Here is a 23,228-nt window from a genome sequence, read left to right on the forward strand (position 1 = left end):
GTGATGTGAACCTCACACAGTCCTCTCAGTACACAGCTCCTCACATTCAGCTCTGGACATGAGCCTGGCAAGAGCCCCTTCTAGGTGGCCACCTTCCCACAATCCTCTGCAGGCCATAGAGTCTCTTATAGTAGTCAGAGATAATAATCTCTTATATCTCTATATCTATTGTTATTTTCCCTTTTTATTTCTGATTGAGGTTATTAGAGATTTTACTTTTCTGTTTCTAGTTAATCTAACCAACAGTTTGTGAGATAATTTCCACATTACTTGAACTCTTTTGAAAAACTAAGAATATAAGTAATAACAGTTTGTAAGTATTGGGGAATTGTCTGAAGCCTTGTGCCTTAGAAAACAGGCAGGCCAGAATCTATAGAACAGGATTAACAACCTTCTATATAGAACTCTTACTGCACTGCTGTTCGCCCAAGCAGATAAGGGTTGACAGCCCTCTGTGCAGGGGAACAAGTCTAAGGTGACGTGTGTATAAAACCATGTCCTCCAGTGAGTGGCTTCCAAGCTTCTTGAAAACAAAGCTGTAAAACTTAATTCTTAGAACTAAATTGAGTGCTTGTAAAATAGATTGCCTCCTTGCTCCATCTGTTGATTTTTTACTCTATAGAAATAAAGTTTGGAATGCATGGTTGCTTAAGAAATACTATGGTTGTTTCTAAGTCAGTTTTCCAGACTCAGTGTTTCCTTTTAAGGTTAGGATAGAATAGGGGATGTTAATTATAAATTATTGATTGATGTGGTGTCCGTGACTTACTGACTATAAAAGACTCTTTGAAATAAAGATGATTGCTATTTGCCATCCCGTGAGCAGTAGTCTGTTTCTTGCATCCATACAATTTTAGGTGCGGACTTACACCTGAGGCAAAGCTCTCTCCGTTTCCTTACAGAACCTTCAACTGACAACAGTTTATTTTTATTTATTTTTTAAAATAACCAACTTTTTATTTTATTAATTTTCTGAATGATTCTTTTGTTGTCAATTTCATTAATTTCTGAATTAATATTGGTTATTTATTTTCTTCTGCTAAGTTTGGAATTGGATTGCTCTTCCCTTCCCATTACCTTGAGATGATTCATTAGGTTGTTGATGTGCTCTCTTTCTGTTTTTTGGATGTAGGTGTTTGATGCAATAAATTTCCCTGTTAAGACTGCTTTGCAGTATCCCACAGGTTTTGGTTTCATTGTTGTTATATTCGAGGAATTTAACAATTTCCTCCTTTATCTCTTCCTTGATCTGTCATTCAGCATAAGGTTGTTTAATTTTGATGCCTTTTTGTGGGAATGACAATTTTTGTTGGAATTGATTTCCATCTTTATTGCATTGTGGTCTGAAAAGATACAAAGCATAATTTAAATTCTCTTAAGTTTGAAGAGGTGTGATTTGAGTCCTAGGATATGATCTATTTTAGAGTATGTTTCATGGGCTGATGACAAGAACATATATTCCTTAGCTTTGGGTTGGTGTGTTCTGTATATGTCTGTTAAGCCCATTTGTTCTAGGGTCACATTTAACTCCCTTGTATCTTTGTTTGGTTTTTGTTTAGAGGATCTATCTAGTTCTGTCAGAGGGGTGTTAAAGTCCCTAGATATTATGGTGCTATGGGCTATCATATTGCTCAGACCAATCAAAGTCTGTTTCATAAATATGGGAATATTTAATTTTTGAATTAAATATTAAACATTTAATATTAAATTAATATTAGCATTAATATTTAAATATTAATTTAACATTTGAATATAAGCATAAATATTTAGAATTGAAATGTCATCCTGTTATATTGTTCCCTTGATCAGTATGAAGTGACCATCTTTGTCTTTCTTAACTTTATCTGAATCCATTTGTATCTGAAAACAAGATTGCAACCCCTCCTTTCTTCTGATCTCCATTTGCCTGAAATACTGCTTTCCATCCCTTTACCCTGAGACTTGATTTGTCCTTCAGTGTTAGGTGTGTCTCTTAAAGCTATCAAGTGGATGGTTTGTGTTTTTTTATCCAATCAGCTATCCTGTGCCTCTTAGGTGGGGATTTGAAGCCATTAACCCTTATTGAGAGAATTGATAAGTGTGATGGAGCTCTGTTCATCTTATTTTGAGAGAGTTCATTACTTAGTTTTATCCTTTGTACCATTGTGAAAACTAGGTTTTGCCAATTAGTTTCTGGGTATTTATTTTGCTGGTGGTCCATTGTGATGGTCAGGGTGGTGAATAGGTTTAAGTATTATCTATAGAGCTGCTCTTGATGTGACAAATTTCCTCAGTATTTGTATATCAGTAAAATATTTGATTTCTCCATCAGTTGTGAAGCTTAGCTTAGCAGGATATAGAATTTGGAGATGAAATCTGTTTTGTTTAAGAAGGTTAAAGGTAGATGAGCAGTCTCTTCTGGCTTGAAAAGTTTCAGTTGAGAAGTCTGTTGTCACCATGATGGATTTGCCCATGTAGGTCAGTTGATGCTTACTCCTGGCTGCTTTCAGAATTTTCTCCTTCATTTTGACTTTGGACTTTATTACAATGTGTCTTGGAGATGCTCTGGTTGTGGAGAGAAGACCCAGGGTTTTCTCTCTAAAGGAGAGTTTTGAAATATTTAGATTAACTTGGGAAGTTTTTCTTTATGATATACCCAACAGGGCTCCCATTCCTCTGGGACATTCTTCTTCCCCTTCTTGGAGACCTATAATTTCTATGTTTGAATAATTTGTGAAGTCCCATAGTTCTCTGTGTGGAACTTTCTGTTTTCTCTCTCTTCTTTTCTACCTCTTTACCTGGGTTAGCTCACAAACTTTATCTTCTAGCTCTGAGATTCTTTCTTCTCCATGGTCTTTCTACTGCATCTTAAAGTGTCCTGATTGATCCCTTCAATTCCTTAAGCTGAGATATATCCTTTCTATATTCGTCATATCTTTTATCCATTTTTTGATTCTGTTTTTCCACTTTCTCAGCAATACCCTTTATTGCCTTTTCTATCCACATTTTAAGTTCCCTTTGTATCATTTCCATTCGTTCTTTATCCATGGAATCCTCTGCAGTAGCTGTGTTATGGTCCCTTGGGGGTGGGTTGCTCTGTTTTGGTTTTTCATGGTGCCAGGATTTTTCTGTTCGTTCCTCCCCATGTGTATTTTCTTCTTGTTCACTGTCTATTCCTTGTTACTGCCTCCTTTGCCTTGAATTGCCTAGTCTCAGAGCTTAGGTTTGAAAATGGCCTTTTGATATAAAGCCAAAAGGAAGAGACGAGTAAAGACCAAGCAGTGAGAAAGAAAGGGAAAGGTTAGGAAGAAAAAGAAAAAACAAGCAAGAATGTGGGTGAAAGAAAAGAACTAGAGAAAAAGAGAGGACAGAAAGAAAGAGTGACAGGAGAAATTATATTATTTGGCAGGAAGCTACTGCCACATCTGCAACTCTAGGACTTTGGGGTGCTCTGATAGGTGGGTCCTTCAAAATTTGGAGCTCCTTATGAGTCCAGGAAAAAGCAAGACCTCCCACTTCCACCAATTGTAGAAAGAGAAAGAGAAGAAAAGAAAAGAACAATTCAGCAGTATGTCACAGTGGGGACCTGCCAGCACTGACTTTCCAAAGGCCAAAGCTAGAAGGACACCCTGGACTGTAAGCTCATGATCTTGAGCTAGATTACTGCCATTACTCTCCAGAACTCAGAAAGAAAAATAAAAAATAGGTAAGGGTAAATAAAAATGCAATTACACAACATAAAGAAAGAAAAAAAGGGATATCTTAGCTGTTATATGAGAAATTCATGTGGAAAAGATGAGCAAAGTAGAAAAAATCTCAACCAAGAGAGAGAAAAAAGAAGAGAAATAAAGAAGAAAGAGAGAACAGGATATAAGGGACTGAAGAAAATAAAAATCAAAGTTAAGAATATAACTAACCTAACCAAAACAAAACAAGTAAACAAAACAAAACCCAAACCCCCAAACCAATAATAACAATAACCCCAGCAACAAAAAGGAGGAAAGAAAAAAACTCTGGACACCAGGTGGCACTGTGGTGTTAGGAGACAGAGAACACATGCCAGAAACTACTCTTTAGTTGTGGAGGAGATGGGGTCTTGTCTTCCTGACTTAGTTGCCCATAGTCAGTTGTAGGAGACCAAGCACCAGGCTTATAGAAGCGCCACCAGTTCTTGAGGGAGGCGCTGGGATTGAGACAATCTCTTAGCCAGCGTGGAGATGTTTTGCAGCCAGGAGACAAGCCCTCAAGGAAGTGCATGAGTTAATGAGATAAGATCAGGTTCCTTCGCAAGCAGGTGTTATACTCTGGACATTTGTGGTTCAGCAGGGTGGGAGTCGAGTCCTGGGGAAAGAGCACATAGTGATCATTAAGCACCATAGCTCCAGTATGTGGACCCCCCACACCTGTTGTATAATGCTTCAATAAAAGTCCATGAGAGAGGTTACTCAGGGCTCTCCCTGCATAATGGGAAGCCCACCTTTTGCAGGCTTGTACCTTCAATCTGTGTCCCGGCTGTTTTTATTCCCATGGTGATGGGGTACCACAGAGGGCACTGACAGTCAGTGCTTACTTATCATCAGCATTCAGATCTTTAAGGTCTCACCAGAATTCTTAGGAGGCATCTTTCATAGTGCTCTAGGACGACCACTCCCATGGGTATGAGAGCCAGTCAGCTTCCCCCAGGAGTGGATGCTTAAGTTCAGGGAATGCCAGAGCCTCCCATGTACTAGGACTCTGTGGACAGTTTCTCCCACATGACCTTCCCCCAATGGCAGCCCAGCTAGCAGCCAAGCCAGTAGGAGATTCACCCCACCAGGTATTCAAACCTGGACAATGTACACGGAATCCACCCACTCATCTAAGACCTCCACAGAAGTTCTAATGTGCAGTCCAGCCCCAAATTAAAAACCTGCAAGATAGCCCCTTCATGTCTCCAGCCCTCTGTTTGAGGGCTGGCCAGCTGGCTCCCACCCATTCCCATGCACTTGTCTTCCTTACCTCCTCCCTGGCTCCTGTAGTTCATTGCAGCCTTAGTGTCCCCTCAGAGTGATGACTCCAAGTAGTTTCCCTGGCTGGAGATGATAGGGTTTTTTTTTTTCCCCTGCCTTGCTGGGAGGAGGCTAGTAGGGACGTGTTTCTAGTCACCATCTTGCTCCACTCTAATTCATAAAATCTTGATACTGGCTTGGTGCCAGCCACATGCACTGAAGGTGGCGGGTTCGAACCCGGCCTGAGCCAGCTAAACAACTGCAACAAAAATAAGCAGGCATTGTGGTGGGCACCTGTAGTCCCAGCTACGTGGGAGGCTGAGGCAAGGGAATCGCTTAAACTCAAGAGTTTGAGGTTGCCATCAGCTGTGATACTATAGCACTCTACCAAGGGTGACAGCTTGAGACTCTGTCTCAAAAAAAAAAAATTCTTGATACAACTCTTCCTTGAGATAACCATCTAACTTGTGTATATAATAAGAGTTATAGATAAGAAACATCCATTGAGGGACATAATTCTGCAAATAATCTAGATTGCAATGACCTGCTTTTTAAATAATTAATAATTTTAGTAGTATCATTTTTGGACCTTTTATAATTCAGGTAATAATGATTTTGACACTAGCACTTCTCTGAATAGAAAACAATGTGTAAAAATAATTTTTGGATTTTTTTTTTCTCAAGTGTAACCCATCCTTTTGCACCTCTGGACATAGACAGGGCTCCATCCGTATAAATACTTATGCAGGAATCCCAAGACAAGTCATTAGAATTAAAGTAATTATCAATCAAATCAAAATTATCTTCCCCCCTTGTTGTTTGGAATGGCTGACAAAATAAAAACTGTCCTATGATTTCTTCTTTATAGATAAATCTACTGAATGCTAGAAGTTGTGGTTTACCACTGATACCAGTAGATTCATCAAACTGAATTGCAAACAGGTTTTCTTCTTTGAGGTGAGATATTGCTTTAAATTTCATATTTTCAACAAATCCTTAACATGCTGAGAAATTGTATTATCTGAAAGTGGAATTTTAAAAATTTCCTTTTCATATCCTTCTCCAAACAATGTTTTTACAGTTGCACAGCAGGCTAGTAAAATAATGAATTCTGCCATTGTAAGAGATTTCATTTTCCTAGCTACGATTTCTCCAACTGTGTAACTTGCTGCTTATTCTTTATCTCTTATCATTGCATATTTGGTCCATATTTTTCTGGTTTAGTATTACTGAATGCAAATTGTTTTAAATATTCCACCAGCTTTTTGGACAAGTGGGGATGTACGGATTGTAAACATCTCTGTAATTTGCTATGAACCATAGCTCCACAAATTATGCATGTGGGATGTGGTGATTTATGACACACAAAACTGAGCAACAAATAATCTTCATTATATTGACAACTAATTGTTTTGTTTTGTTTTTGAAACAGAATCTCACTCTGTTGCCTGGGTAGAGTGCCCAGGCATCATCATAGCTCACAGAAACCTCAAACTCCTGGACTCAAGTGATCCTCTTGCCTCAGTCTCCCAAGTAGCTGGGACCACACTGCCCAGCTAGTTTTTCTATTTTTAGTATAGATGGGTCTTGTTCTTGCTCAGGCTGGTCTCAAACTGCTGAGCTCAAGCAATCCACCCACCTCAGCCTCTCAGAGTACTAGCATTACAGGTATGAGCCGCCGAGCCCAGCCTGGCAGGTTAATTGTTTCTAATTTAGTTGCTTATGTATTGGTGTCATCTGATTTTCATTTCTTTGCTAAAAGTGTCTATTTTCATTGAACACTATGTAATAAAAATTTGCCCAAATCAAAAATAATAAAAGTAAGTAAATAAACAACTCAGACTTTTGAAAAAAGAAATACTGGTATTAATTAAACACACTTGGAAAATTTTCAAAACTTGAATTAGCAAAGTAATTGTGTCCCACTCCTTTACTATTTTAAATCTAGACAGAACTGTATGACATGTTCAATATGAGGTACATCTCCTTACTACTCAGGCACACCAAGGCATTGCTGAATCATACGGCTTCCATTTTGGATGATATCAACATTGTTCACTGGCAAATCCTTGTCAAATTATGCCAACTATGGACATGTCACAAAACTTTATTTTTCAAGGCTACATGCCTCCCACTTTAGAAATAAGACAGTATTTATTTATTATAATAATGATATACTCACACAATCAATTTAAAGAGGTTTTAATTTTTTTTTTTTTTTGAGACAGAGCCTCAAGCTGTTCCCTGGGTAGAGTGCTGTGAAATCACAGCTCACAGCGACCTCCAACTCCTGGGCTCGAGCGAGTCTCCTGCCTCTGCCTCCCAAGCAGCTGGGAACACAGCTATTTTTTGGTTGCAGCCATCATTGTTGTTTGGCGGGCCCGGGCTGGATTCAAACCTGCCACCTTAGGTGTATGTGGCTGGCATCTTAGCCACTTGAGCCACAGGCGCTGAGCCAAGAGGTTTTAATTTTAACATGTACACGTACTGTGCATTGAACTTCTTCTGAAAGTAATTTAATTAAGGATCATTAAAACTTTTCTCAGCACAATTAAGATCTTCTCACCGCACATCAGTATGCCTCAGCACACTGGTTGAAAATCATTATCATAAGCAAAGTACCACAATAAGAGAAACAAGTATGTTCAGTACTTTAGAACCAATAGATTAACAACTACGTGTGCAAGTGAAAGAAAAACTCAATTAAATTTAAGGTGGGGAATGTGGAAAAGGTTGCGTAAATATCTGCCCTATAGGTACATTGTGCAGTTATATTGCACACTTTCTGGGTAAAAGGCACTACTACAACCAGGAGATGAACCTTAGAAAAGGAAACTGTGTAATAAAATTATAGGCACCCCCATATAAATTAGAAAAATTTTTAAGGAATTTTACCAAACTAAAAGTTTCTGCAAAGGAAATAATCAACAGAATACACAGGCAACCTACACAATGTGAGAAAATATTCATAAATTATGCTGCTGGCAAATCCAGGATCTACGAGGAGTTCAAACAAATCAGCAAGAGTGAAAAAAATGACTTCAATCAACAAGTAGGCAAAAGATATGAATTTTTTTTCAGTCATAATTTTATTGGCTATAAAGAAGTCCAGCATATAGAAATCTCATTATTTAACAAAATGTAGTTTGAACTTTAATTTTTTGTATTATAATTAATACTCCAATGCACATCTTTTGTATAATTTCTCTATGTTTTTAATCATTTACTTTGCATAAATTCTTCAATATAGAATTACATTGAATTGGCTAAGGTATAGGAGCTTCTAAAAAATAATCCTTGATCAGTATTTCTAAATTATTCTTCAGAGGGTTTAAATTACAATTCAATACCATGAAATGGACATTTTTCTCAACTCAGAATATATTTTTAAAATTTATACAGTTTTATGCCAAAGAAGTGTGACATGTAAAATGGATTCCTGGTTAGTTTATTCAACATCTCCTATCTCATGCACAAATAAAACTAATTCAGAGTTTCATGTTGAAAGCATGTATTATATTATTCTGTATTGTTTAATTATTAGAACCCATCTTGTTCCAAAGGGATTTTTAAATGGTTTAATTAATATATAATAATGAATAAGACAAGTTGAAGGTGTTGCCAGACAAAGAAACATAAAAAGTGTGGGGTAACAGATGTTAGACTCATTACTTGTCCTGGATTATAGTAATCTGCGGTTATATGTTGTGTGAAAGACACCTGATCTGAAAATGCTGTTGTACATTGCAAGTTATTTTTAGTTTTACCTATAATTTTTCATAAAGGTAAAAACTGATTTCTAGTAAATGGCTAAACTTGTTCGTAAACAGTAAGTTCTTTTTGATATGTTAACTCTAATCCATCTGCCTTCATTGAGGAGTACTTATGATTGTGTGGAAAAAAGGTAATTTTCAACTCGTAACTTCACTGAACAGTTCTCAATGTCCTTTTCCATAATATTTGCTGGGGTTACTAGTAACAGAAACTTGCCAAGGAGCACAGTGTTCTTTGATCTCCAGCTTTTAAGTGTATGTCCTTTGGAAGCGACTGAAGTGGGAAATTTAAAACAGGAGAAATAGAAGTGGAAATTTTATTAGGGTAATAAACCAACATATGAAGGGGCAGGTCACAAAATGAACTTTTTCTTTTCTAACAAAAAAGTTTTATTTATTTAATTTTATTTTTTTGAGACAGAGTTGCACTATGTCACCCTTGGTAGAGTGCTGTGGTGTCACAGCTGACAGCAACCTCAAACTCTCGGGCTTAAGCAATTCACTTGCCTCAGCCTCTCGAGTAGCTGGGACTACAGGTGCCCACCACAACGCCCAGATATTTTTTTGTTGCAGTTGTTGTTGTTTAGCAGGCCCAGGCCAGGCTTGAACCCACCAGCCTCGGTATATGTGGCTGGCGCCGTAACTGCTGTGCTACAGGAGCCGAGCCTCTAACAAAAAAAAAAAATTTTTTTAAACACATATTTAACTGCAAATTTCCCTTAAAAGAAGAAAGAGAGAAGACACATTGATATGTTGTATAAGAAAATAAGGCAATGGCTAAAAAGACAAGAAGAGGAATATAGAAAGAAGTTGAATTGATAAAACAACTTGAGCCAACTCTGAAAAAACTAAGTATGAAGTTGAGGACAGGAAAAAAATCATTTGAATCAGGAAAATTAATCTTTGGTAAATATTTCATGTTTTTAACTTAATTTCATCAATATTGCTTATAATATTCCTTTAATTTCGTATATTTTATATACAGAGGTTTAAAACAAACTAAAAATGTTACTTTGTCTTAAAAATAAACTATGACATGTATAACTAAAATTGTTTATTATAAATCTTGGCATCTATTGGATACTCAAGATCTGTTTTCTGAATGAAGGAACAGAGGGTAAGTAGAGTTTAATCACTCATATAAATGCTAATTTGGATATTTTTATCTTAACATACAGGCTAACTAGTTTAATCAAGGTGGTTTGATGGTTTGTAAAGCATTTTTTTTTTCACAATTCTATATCTGCTTGTAGTTAAGAACTGTTTTTGCTCTTTGGTGAATTAAGCTGTCATTTATGTAATCAAAATTTGAGTAATTCTTGAGAGATGAAGGTTCATGTGTTTTAATAAGCTACTTCCTTTTAATGGTTTTATTAAAGGTCATACTCTTAGATACTAATATTTCTGACATATTTTTCACAATGCTATTAAGACCAAAAACTTAACGTATCCCTAGATTGTACAAGAGGAGAGTGACACCCAGAGGCAACATACTGGAGAACACAAGCTGGAACATTGCAGGACAAGATTCTGACCAAGTACTGCTGCCCAAAAGGGGAGATAAAACTGTCTCAAGAGAAAATGAATTCTGGGGGGAGAGAGGGTGATTGGTGGGGTCACCTCTATGGTTTATCTTACAACGGTATAAGTGAATCTTTCTAAAAGCAGAGTATGAATGTTTTAACTCAATAACTAAGAAAATGACATGAAGGTTATGTTAGCCAGTTTGATGAGAGTATTTCAAAATGTATATGAAAGCAGCACACTGTACCCCATGACTGCATTAATGTACACAGTTATGCTGTAAGAAATAAAGAAAAAATAAATAAATAAAAGAAAAAAAGAAAAATGAATTCTGAGGTATTTTCAAGTGTGTGTGTGTGTGTATACTTATTTTAAAAACTCTATGCATCATAGGCTCAGTGCCCGTAGCACAGTGGTTACAGCGTTGCCACATACACCGAGGTTAGCGGGTTCAAATCCAGCCCAGGCCTACCAAACAACAATGACAACTGCAACAAAAAAAATAGCCAGGCATTGTGGCAGGCGCCTGTAGTTCCAGATCCTCGGGAGGCTGAGGCAAGAGAATCTCTTAAATCCAAGAGTTTGAGGTTGCTGTGAGCTACGATGCCACGGGCACTCTACCAAGGGCAACATAGTGAGACTCTGTCTCAAAAAACTCCCAAAACAACAACAACAAAAAACTATAGGTATCATAGAAAATATAGAGGTTTTTAAGCCCCACACATATGCAGAGGTATGTATAAAATACACATATTTGGAATGGTGGTGGTGGTGGCATTTTTTCTCATCAAGCGATGTTATTAATTCAACTCCATTCACTTGCACCAGGTGAGATAGTGACATTCATTATGGGCTCATCCAAAGAGGGTTTTAATATTTCCATAGTAATTGATACTTTCTATATCACAAAGCTACTAAAAAGAGATTTTCATAATAACAATAGATAATGAACAATAGATGAAAAAGAGATGTTCTATCCTCTGGAAGTGATTTCATGTCCTTGGTATATTAATGGAGAAGTGAGTTTATTATTTCCACTTACAGGTGAGGAGGAGGACAACCAGTTCAGAGACCATGTTTAGAATGTCATTCTCCTCACTTTTGAGAAAAGTACGTTTTCTCCAAGTAGTATCTTATTTTGATACAAAGAGCTTTTGAGAACAATTAATATGTCATAATATGTATTCAGTGATAATTTATTGGTAAATATTTTGTTTCTAGTAAAAAAGTACAGTGTATTTCCCCTATTTCACATTTTTTACACAGAGGAAACAAAAGTAATTAAATAATATGATAGCAAATTATCTCATGATTTTCTAAGAAGAGTGCTATACATTGAATCTTATTTACCAGTGGTGTTTTAAAGTAAAAGGCTCCTTTTGTATTCACATATTTACCCACAGGAGTAACCGTGATTTGGGGGGCAGGAAGCACTGGAAGTAGAGTGAAAAGGTCTGAGAAAATTAGAATGCTTAGATTTTCAGCTTTTTCCAGAAACGTGATCATTAAGTTCATTGCTATTAGTTGAAGTGCTTAGTAGAATGCCTAGGTTTATGATGTCATTTATCAGTCAATGTAACTCTTATGACTGACTATAAAAATGTTAACAGAAGTACAATGTCTATAGAATATTCTCAGGAAAAAGAAACTTAAAGAACTTGAGGAAATTTTATCTTCCTAAATACATGCAGGGCTAGTGGTCCTACTATGGGGCGGTGTATCCAAGTGTAATGCAATGTCTTCTGCTAGAAGAAACAAAGAGTTGATCAGTGAAAATAATCATTTAAAAGAAAGACTGTATCAATATGAAAAAGACAAAGCAGAAATAGATGCAAGCATCAAAAAGATAAATAATTTTCAAACTTCCTCAAAGAAAATTTAAAGTAATATTTGGTTATGGCTAAAGTTTGAATCTAGTTGAATATAGAATTATCTAGATTATAAATGTATTTTCTCTATCAGCCTAGTAACATACCTTGTTTCTAGCAAAGTGTGTGGTGATATTTTTCAAAGTATGTATGTTAGAGTTATCACGCCTATGGTTCATCCTCTAAGGGTACATGTGAATCTTTCTAAATGTAGAATATAAATGTCTTAACACAATAACTAAGAAAATTACATGAAAGCTGTGTTAACCAGTTGGATGAAAATATTTCAAATCGTATATAAAAACAGCACACTGTACCCCATGACTGTATTAACGTACACAGCCATAATTTAATAAAAAAAATAAATATTATTGCAATTTAATAATAAGATGCTTTCCAAAATTGGTAACAAAAATATCTTAACAGGTTGTAACAACTTCATCAAGACCTGGCTGATACAGTAAAAAAGCAGTCTATGCCAGAGGTGTCCCAAAAGGGTTCATTACATCATATTAATTTAGAAGATGCGATGCCATCCAAACAAGAAATTAAGTCAAACCAGAAGTCATGTAAAGCTAAAATTTAACATGTAGCAGTTAATCTATAATCATTTCATCAAACAGATTTCCTTTTTATTCTCATTATAATTCATTCTATTACAATGTTATTATCTTTATATTGCAACTCTTTGTGAAACTCTGCCTTGCATTCTGTTATTTTTTTCTTATAATTACTTCTATTTTCCTTACACTATTTACTAAGTAAGTATTCTCTACTAAGTATTATTCTTACTAAGTATGTATTCTTAAAGTAGAGAATACATACTTAGTAAGGAAACTTACACTATTTACTCTTAGTAGAGAATTTTATATACTTAGAATACTAAGAATACTTACTTAGTAAGAATAATACTTATTCTTATTAGAGAATACTTACTTAGTAAATAGTAAGGAAACTTACACTATTTACTCTTAGTAAAGTAGAGAATTTTAGTAACTAGTAAGGAAACTTACACTATTTACTCTTAGTAAAGTAGAGAATTTTATATATCATTTCTCACAGGAGTTGAGACACTTTCTTAGAGTAAAAAGTATTTTTTACTGATATCTCTATTGCCAGGATGAGGTAAGCCAGATGAAATCAGAGCATAATGTTTAATAGAATCTTCAAGGATATTGTCTTATTTCTTTTTTTGTGTGTTATTCAGACTGATTTATTTCTTTGTATTCACAGTCTTTGGGGGTGAATATTTGGGTGTGTTTTTTGTTACTTTCAGAATATCAGGGGGTACAGACATTTTGTTTACATAACTTGCCTTTGTACAGAGTCAAGGTTACGAGTGTGCCCTCCACCCACATAGTGTGCATTTGTACGCATTAGGTATGAATCTACCCATGCCTTTCTCCCCCACCACACCTGTTTGATTTTTGTTGAGGTTTATTTCCATATGTGCATGTAAGTGTTGATCAGTTACTTCCAATTTAGTGGTGAGTACATGTGGTGTTTCTTTTTCTATTCTTATGATATTTCATTTAGAAGAATGGTCTCCATTTCCATCCAGACTGTCATAAAAGATACTAGATCAACATTTTTATATTTGAATAGTACTCCATAGTATACCACACTGTGAATTGTGCTACTGTAAGTAGTAGTGCAAGTATCTTTTAAATAAAATTCTTATTTTTTCCTTTGGGTAAATACCTGTAATGAGATTGCTGTATCAAATGGTAGGTCTACTTTAAGTTCTTTGAGGTATCACCTTACTACTTTCCATAGAAGTTGTACTAGTTTTCAGTCCCCTGAGCCTTGTGTAAGAGTTTCTTTTTTTTTTTTTTTACATGTTATCAATATTTTATTAGCTTCTTTTTGGAAGACTATGATAATTTCTTCCAAACTACTTAATTTAAAAAATCACCTTATAATTACTCTGATAGAATTAATCACTATTTATTTATTTATTTTTCTTTCTTCTTTTTTTTTATTCAGTCATTTGTACATAGATCATAAATACACTTATGCCATTATGGGGTTCAATGTGTTGATTATTTGTACAAATTGGAGGGTTTACATTCTACTAAACAACATAGCCTTCACCACTTTTACCCAATTACAGAATTAAGTCATTTGTGCTCTACACCTGAGAGATCCAACTTGTACTTGCAATATGCTCCATAGGTGTGGTCCCCCTACCAACCCTCCCTCTATCAACCTACCTCCCTCCCTTCCCCTCTTCCACCCCTTCACTCCTTCATCCTAGGCTATAATTGTGTTTCATTTTTCACATGCATGTGATGTGTGAGCGATAAATTGGTTTCACAGTAGTACTGAGTACATTGGGTATATTTTTTTCCATTCCTGAAATATTTTACTAAGAAGAATATTTTCCAGTTCCATCCATGTAAACATAAAAGAGGTAAAGTCTTCATTTTTTTTAATGCTCCTTAGTATTCCATAGTATACATATACCACAATTTATTATTTCATTGCAGCTCAATTCATAATTGCCAAGTCATGGAAGAAGCCCAAGTGCCCATCAACTCATGAATGGATTAATAAATTGTATAAGAGTTTCTTTCTCTCTGCATCCACACCAGCATCTGTTGTATTGGGGCTTTTCAATTACAATCCATTCTCACTGGAGTTGGACAATATTGTGTTGGTTTTTATTTGCATTTCCCTCATGCTTAGAGACCTTTTAGCATATCTTCTTTTGAAAAGTTTCTGTTCATGTCTTTGGCCCACTTTTGAATGGGGATGTTTGGTTGTTTCTTGCTGATTTGCTTAAGTTCTTTGTAGATTCTAGTTATTGGTCCTTTCTCAGATGTATAGCATACAGATATTTCCCCCATTCTCTAGGTTGTCTATTTGCTCTATTGATTGTGTCCTTGGCTGTCCAGAGTTTTTTAATTTAATCAGGTCCTATTTATTTATTTTTGTTGTTGCTGGGATTGCTTTGGGAGTTTTCCTCATGAATTCTTTTCCTACACTGATATATGTAAGAGTTTTTTCCACATTTTCTCTAGAATTCTTATAGTTTCATGCCTCATGTTTAAATCTGTTATCCACTGTTAATTAATTTTTGTGAATAGTGAGAGATACAGTTCTGTTTTAGTCCTCTACATGTGGCTATCCAATTTTCCCAGCACCATTTGTTGAACAGGGATTCTCTTTCCTAGTGTGTGTTTTTGTTTCTTTGTCAAAGACTAGATGGCAATATGAGGGTAGTTTCAGATCTGTGTTCTCTGTTCTGATCTATAGGTTTGTGCCTCTGTTTTTATGTCAATACCATGCTTTGTGGTTATTATAACTTTGTAATATAGCTTAAAGTCTGGTAAAGTGATGCCTCCTGATTTGTTCTTATTGTGTAAGGTTGCATTGGCTATTTAGGGTCTTTTCTGGTTCCATTAGAAGTGTAGAACAATTTTTTCTATATCTCCAGAAAATGTTATTGGCATTTTAATGAGGAAATGAATATTCAATACATTTCACTGAATCTATAAATCACTTTGGGTAGTATAACCATTTTGGTAATGTTGATTCTGCCTATCCATGAGCAGGATATGTTTTTCCATCTGTTTATGTGCTTTGCAACTTTTCCTCAAGTGTTTCTTAATTTTCTCTGTAAGCGTCTTTCACCTCCTTGGTTAAATATATTCCTAGGTATTTTATTTTCTTTGTTGGTACTATGAAAGGTATTGCATCTTTGATTTGATCCTCAACTTGACTTTGTTGACATATATGAAAGTTACTAATATGTGCACAATTGATTTTTTAACCTGAAACTTTGCTGAATTTATCAACTCCAGGAGTCTCTGTTGAATTCCTGGGGTTTTTCTAGATATAAGATTATATCATTGTGCTTACTTCAGCAGCACATATAGTAAAATTGGAAGGATACAGAGAAGATTAGCAAGGCCCCTGAACAAGGATGACATGTAAATTCATGAAGCATTACATATTAAAAAAAAAAAGCCTAAAAAAAGAAGATTATATCATCAGCAATGATATAATTTTACCTTTTCTTTCCCCATTTGGATCCCTTAATTTTCTTCTCATATCTGATTTGCTATGGCTGACTCCAGCACTATGTTGAATAGAAGTGGTGATAGTGGGCAACCTTATCTGGTTCTAGTTCTAGGAGGGAATGCATTCAATTTTTTCCCATCCATTGTGATGTTGACTGTGGATTTGTCACATATGACTTTAACCATTTTGAGGTGAGTCCCATCTATGCCTATTTTGTTGAGATTTCTTATCATAAAAGACTAGAATTTTGTCAAATGATTTTTCTGTGTCTATTGAGAGGATTGTGTGGTCTTTCTTTCAGTTTCTATTTATGTGGTGAATTACATGTAGAGATTTGCAAACGTTGAACCATCTCTAATGTGAACGCCAGCTGGTCATGTGCAGTTGGATTTGGTTTGCTAAGATTTTATTGAGAATTTTTGCATTTATATTCATAGAGAATGTTGGTCTATAGTCTTATTTCTATAGTTTCTATAGTTGTTACCTTTTCTGGCTTTGGTACTAAAGTGATATTGGCTTCATAGAATGGGTTTGGGAGGATTCCATTCTTATCAATAATATGGAACACTTTCTGCAGTATAGGTACCAGTTCTTTGTGAATTTGATAGAAATCATGTGTGAAACCATCTGTTCCAGGATTGCTTTGAGTTTGAAGATTTTTTATTGCTTCTGTGATTTTGGTGCTTGATATTGGTCTGACTTATTCTATTTCTTCCTAGTTGAGCATAGGGAGGCTATGTGTTTCCAAGGATTTATCAGTTTCCTCCATGTTTTCAAGTTCCTGAGCATAGAGATTGTTATAGCACTCAAGACTGATGTTTTTGATTTCTGTGGTATTGGTTGTGATTTCTCCTTTTTCATTTCTGACTGGGCTTAATAACGTCCCTTTCTTTCTGTTTTTGGATAACCTAGCAAGAGGCCTATCCATTTTGTTTATCTTTTCAAAGAACAAATTTTTTGTTTTATTAATTTTCTGTATAGTTCTTTGATTTTTGATTTCACTTAGTTCTACTCAGATTTTGGTTGTTTCTTTTTTTCTACTGGGTTTAGGAATGGTTTGTGCTTCCTTTTCCAGTTCCTTGAGATGATTCAGAAGGTTGTATGTGATCTTTATGTTTTAGATGTGATCCTTTAAGACTATGAATTTTACTCTCATGACTCCTTTTGCTGTGTTCCACTGATTTTTATAACTTGTGTCCCATTATCATTTTATTCAAAGAATCTTTTTATTTCCATCTTTTTCTCCTCCTTGACTCAACTATTATTCAGCAATAGGTTGTTTATGATCTATGACTTTGTGGAGAGATGAATGTTTCTGTTGGAACTGATTTCTATTTTTTTGTGTGTGTATGTGTGACAGAGTCTCACTATGTCACCCTTGGTAGAGTGCCCTGGCATCACAGCTCATAGCAACCTCAAACTCTTGGGCTTAAGTGATTCTCTTGCCCCAGCCTCCCAAGTAGCTGGGACTACAAAAGCCTGCCACAACTCCTGGCTATTTTTTTTTTATTGTAGTTGTCATTGTTGTTTAGCAGGGCTGGGTTGGATTTGAACCCATAAATCCCAGTGTATGTGGCTGGAGCTCTAACCACTTAGCTATGGGAGTTGAGCCTGATTTCTAATTTTATTTCATGTGATCTGAGAAGATACATGGTATAATTTCCATTTGTTGAGACATATTTTGTGGCCTAGGATGTGATCTATCTTAGAGACTGATCTGTGAGCTGATAAGAAGAATGTATATTATGTAGTTTTGGGATAAAATGTTCTATAAATGTCTGTTAGGCTCATATATTCTAGAATCATGTTTAAGTTTGTTGTTTCTTTATTTTCTGTGTGGAGGATCTGCTCCATCCTGTTAGTGGGATGTTGAAGTCCCCAACTATTATAATACTGCTGTTTGTCATTTTATTTAGGTCAATCAGGGTTTGCTTAATAAATCTGGCTATACCTGTGTTGGATTGTTATGTTTGAATTGCTGAATTGTTTCTTGCACCAGTATATAATGACTGCCTTTGTCTTTCTTAACTTTTACTGATTTAAAGTCTTTTATCTGCAATGAAAATAGCTACATCAGCTTTCTTTCCATTGCCTTTTGCATGGAAAATTATATTCCATCTCTTCACTTTGGATAGAATGAGTCTTTGTGGATTAGATGCATTTCCTGGAGATAGCAGATCCTTGGTTTATATTTGTTTGTTTGTTTCTTCAGTAAGGCAATCAAACCATTCACATTTATTGAGAGTTGATAAGTAGAGTATATTTCTGTTTATCTTGTGCAAAGCTTTGAAGCTTGATTTACCTCTTGGGCCATTTGGGGTATCTCAGCTTTGACCTTTAGCATCTGGGTAATTTTACACTGGTGGGAGTCTATTGTGCTAATCCATGTGTAATACAGATGAGAACATCCTGAAGAGCCGGATTAGTAATGATAATTTTTTTCAAAATGTTTGCTCATCAGAGAAAGTCTTAATTCCTCCATCAAATGTGAATCTTAGTTTTGTAGGATACAAAATTCTAGTCTGGCAGTTGTTTTGTTTCATATTGAGGATGGGGGCCCACTCCTTTCTGGCTTACAAAGTTTCAGCTGAGAAGTCTGCTTTTATGATGGGTTTTCTCTCATAAGTCAGTTCTTGCTTATGTCTGGCTGATTATAAAATTTTCTCTTTCATTTTGAATTTGGCTAGGCTAATTACAATGTGTCTTGAAGATGATCTTTTTGCTATGTATCTCGCTGGATTTCAATGACCATCTTGTATCTGGATGCTTGAAGCATTCTTCAATAATGTCTTTAAATAATTTTTCCATATATATATATATATATATATAGTTGTTGTTTTTGTTGTTTGCAGTTTTTGGCCGGGGCCATGTTGGAACTCACCACCTCCAGTATATGGGGCCAGTGCCTACTCCTTTGAGTCACAAGCACCGCCCTATTTTTCCATATTTTTACTACTCTTTTATTCTCCCTCCCTCTGCCTCTCTGCCTATAATTTGTATGTTCATTTGCTTTGTATAATCCCATATGTCTCTGAGTGATTGCTTTACTTTAGTTCTTCTCTTCTCTGCCTCTTTAAATCATTGGGTTAGCCCAAGAGTCTTGTCTTTAAGCTCTGAGATTCTTTCTTCTCCTTGGCTTAATCTGTTGCTCAACTTTCCTGTTGTGTTTTGAAACCCCTTGGGTGGTTCATTGAATAGGTAGAGATGGCAGTAGATAGGAAAGGCCTGTCCTCAGGCCCCCAGATGGGAGGCATAGGTGACAGGAGGGCTATGGGACTGTCCTCAGATGCTCAGACAGGCACCAGCAGCAGCATGCATGGCTGGCCAATCCTCAGGGTTCCAGACCATAGGCACCAGTGGTGATGGTGATGGATAGAGCAGGCCTGTTCTTTGGAACCAGAATGCATGTAAGTCTGGGCAAGGTGGTTTTATCTTGAGGGTCCTGGATTGTGTGTGGGGGTGATGGAGAAGCAGCAAGTGTGTTGGCTTTGTCTTCAGGCTCTTCTGAGGTACATAGTCACTGGCCAGAGCAGTTTGGGAAGGTTTGTTCTCAGGGTCATTGATGCTACACATGAGTGGGCTGGTTCTCAAGCCCTATAAGGTATGAACAGGTGCATGGAGGCCCTGATGCAACAGGAGGTAGGGTTACTATCATTGGCAGTGGTCTCAGGCAGGTGGCCTCAAGGCTCTGTGAAGCACCCATTTTGGCTCTTATCATCCTGGGGCAGCTTTTTTTGTGGGCTAGACCATCTAGTCCCAGGCTCTTGTGTAGGATGCTGTGTGGGCTAGAGTTTTCGAGACCCAGCTATAGTGCTGGGTCCAGCTGGTCATAATGCTATAGACCTCTCAGGGGACATCAGAAAATGTCAGTGCTGCTCCAGAAATGTGGAGGTGCAGGGCCCGTCAGGCCCCAGGACAGGATGTAGTCTGATGTGGGTTGGGCTCTTAAAAGCACTGTGCTACAGCATGTTGTGCCTTGGCAGGGGGAGGATAGGTGAGTGAGATTCAACATGAATTCCCTCTCCAGAACAATGCAGTCATGTGGGCTCCAGGCAGGTACTAGGTCCAGGGCCCTTAAGACTGAGGGCCCGCCTGTGACTAGGGTTGCAGGTATCTTTGGTGGACACGTGGATTACTGGGGATCTCTTGTTTACCTTATCCCCACCTTGAGGAGGCTGTCTGTCACCCAGCTAATCCTGGCCAATCAGACTGCTTCACTTCCTTTTTCTTCCATCCCTCAGAGGGTCCCTGTCACTTCCCTGTGGAAGCCTGGTGTTTTTTCCAGATGCTTTATTCAAACCGTGGTTATCTATTTGGTGTGTGGGTCCTTTTCTTGGAAAGGCAAGGTCTGCGTGTCTTCATCAGCCATGTTGATGATGTCTCTATCTCTGTCATAAAGATTAAAGACTGTGTGGATATGTTTTAACACCAGCACAATGTACACCCTGGCTACATGGACTTTATACTCTTCCCACCGGACAGAAGCACACATTCCTACTGAGTACTTGCGGATTCACCACATGATGTGTCTTACAATGCAGTGGCTGGGTCCTAAGGACAAGCTTCCTTAAGGAGAGACAGTCAGGTATAAGCTGTGTCACATTTTTCTAACGTAACCTTACAAATAGCACAGCGGTTCTGCTGTATACATTCAGCAGAAGCCAGTTACTAAGGCCACTTCATACTCAGAAGAGAAAATTTCACAGCAGAATTGTCAAGCAATTTGTAGGCATGTTTTAAAACCACCATTCCACTCACCTTTTTAAAATCAAATAATCATTACCTCTAAAGGAGAGGAATTTTTTTGAACTCAGTACCACTGAAATACCGGCAAGTTTGCTATTGCTGACGCTTAGTGTGTTTCCTTACTTTTTGTGAAATAACAAAGGATTGTATGACTCGGCTGGGGCTGCTCCGTGCTGGGGCGTGAGCCGCGGCGCAGAGGGGCGCTCCGGGCGCTCGGGAGCCTGCCGTCCGCAGCGGCGCCAGCGGGCGCTCCCCTACGCTCGGCCGCCGGGATGACTGCTGGGTGGTGCTGTACGCTTGCAGGCTGCTCCCTGTGCTGCTGCTACTGCTGCCCCAAGATCCGACAGTCCCGGAGCACACGCTGCATGTACGCCTTCTACTTCATCCTGGTCGTAAGCCTCTGTTGCATCATGATGTCCAAAACCGTGGCTAACGAGATGAGAGAGCAGATTCCTTTTTTTGAAGATATGTGTGAAGACACTAAGGCTGGTGACACCTGCGGGAATCTGGCGGGCTATTCTGCAGTGTATAGAGTCTGTTTTGGAATGGCTTGTTTCTTCTTCATCTTCTGTCTACTGACCTTGAACATCAGCGACAGCAAAAGTTGTAGGGCTCAGATTCACAATGGGTTTTGGTTTTCTAAATTCCTGCTATTGGTGGCCCTGTGCTCAGGAGCTTTCTTCATCTCAGATCAGGAGACCTTTCTGAACACCTGGCGCTATGTGGGAGCCGTGGGAGGCTTTCTCTTTATATGCATTCAGCTCTTCCTGATCGTGCAATTCACACGTGAGTGGAACGAGAAATGGACTGCAGGCGCAGCCGGTAACAAGCTGTGGTACGCCGCTCTGGCCCTGGCGACCCTCCTCATGTATTCCATTGCTGCTGCAGGCTTGATTTTGATGGCAATTTTTTATACAGAAGAAGTCGGCTGCCTGGAAAACAAAATTCTCCTGGGGATCAATGGAGGCCTGTGTCTGCTTATCGCAATAGTAGCCATCTCACCCTCGGTCCAAGAGCGACAGCCGCACTCGGGGCTCCTGCAGTCGGGGCTCATAAGCTGTTATGTCACCTACCTCACCTTCTCAGCTCTGACCAGCAAACCGGTAGACATAGTTCTAGATGAACACAGGAGGAATGTTACCATCTGTGTGCCCAACTTTGGTCAAGACCTAGACAGAGATGAAGACTTGGACACCGGACTGGGTATTTTCCTCTTGCTTGGATGCATCTTGTATTCCTGTTTGACATCAACAAGAAGATCAAGTTCTGACGCTCTGCAGGAGCGATATGCAGCCGCTGAACTGGAAGGAGCTCGGTGTTGTTTTTGCTTCGGTCCAGATGGAGAGGACACTGAAGACGAGCAGCAGGTAAAGGACAGATTAAGGATCATTTATGACGAGAAGAGAGGCACCGTCTATAACTATTCCTACTTCCACTTCATGTTCTTCTTGGCTTCCCTCTACGTGATGATGACCATCACCAGCTGGTTCAACTATGAAAGCGCGTACCTGGAAGCCTTCTTCAACGGGAGCTGGTCCATCTTCTGGGTCAAGATGACCTCCTGCTGGATGTGTGTGCTGCTGTACCTGGGGACACTGGTCACCCCTCTGTGCCGCCCTTCTCCACATTTCTCTGTGTGAGGCCATCAGCAGTGTGCCCTTGGCTCAGCAGGCCTGCAGCCCAGAAGTGCCATCCTTTGAACAGTGGGGGTTCCAGTGCTTGAGTGGGTCCGAAAAGGCTTCCAGAAAAAAATCTCCTGATTAGTTTTTTAGTTTTTAAAATTTGAAAAGAAATTACCAGTTTGCCCCAAAGGATTTGAAATATTCAACCAGACTGATGGTAGGTGATAATATATATTCTTGGTTGTCTTACTGCTGGGAACCAGATCGTAGTTAATGTTGTGGTATTTTCCCCCTACATTTTTTTTTTTTTCCAAAACAAAGTTTGGGGGGAGGGATACAACTTTTTTTCACAGGGATAAAAACCGTCCCTGTTGGCCTGCCATTCTCATTCTTGGACTAGGAAAATGTGCCAGAGTTTGAGCCCCCAAGCCCCTCTCAGTCGGGTTTCCTGGGGCCTTGTCCTCGGTGGGCTTTGAGCATAGGACATGTGTCACCTGCAGGGCCCCTGGTATTTATAGGGTACAAGCTGCTTCCCTGTGGCTGCCAGCGTTTCCCTCAAGGCTGTAATGCTGGGAATCACCGCCCCGACTCCTCCCCAGGGGTCTCCTCATCCTTCCAGGCTCTGCATCTTTGTAATAATGTGAAAAGGCACAATTTGCTCCATCTGCCCCGCGTGGTTCTCCACTGCGTTATCACCACCTG

At 38.1% G+C, this 23,228-nt stretch overlaps 1 protein-coding gene and 1 non-coding gene across 2 annotated transcripts; both read left to right on the top strand.

Annotated features, from left to right (window-relative positions):
- The first annotated feature begins 15,988 nt into the window (after positions 1-15,988).
- LOC111727618 lies at positions 15,989-16,095 on the top strand. Its single transcript, XR_002775121.1, has one exon. It is a non-coding gene; the product is annotated as a U6 spliceosomal RNA (small nuclear RNA).
- A 5,159-nt stretch (positions 16,096-21,254) lies between these two features.
- Positions 21,255-22,544, top strand: LOC100941793 (serine incorporator 5-like). Its single transcript, XM_012809844.2, has one exon. It carries the CDS (start codon positions 21,270-21,272, stop codon positions 22,542-22,544), a length of 1,275 nt encoding a protein of 424 aa, XP_012665298.1. The 5' UTR covers positions 21,255-21,269.
- The last annotated feature ends 684 nt before the right edge of the window (positions 22,545-23,228 follow it).

Source organism: Otolemur garnettii, unplaced genomic scaffold, assembly GCF_000181295.1.
Source record: "Otolemur garnettii isolate 467f Iridium unplaced genomic scaffold, OtoGar3 scaffold00114, whole genome shotgun sequence".
NCBI lineage: Eukaryota > Metazoa > Chordata > Mammalia > Primates > Galagidae > Otolemur > Otolemur garnettii.

Excerpts from the sequence above, each read along its gene's own strand:
- LOC100941793 (XM_012809844.2), top strand. The coding sequence starts at position 21,270 with ATGTACGCCTTCTACTTCATCCTGGTCGTAAGCCTCTGTTGCATCATG.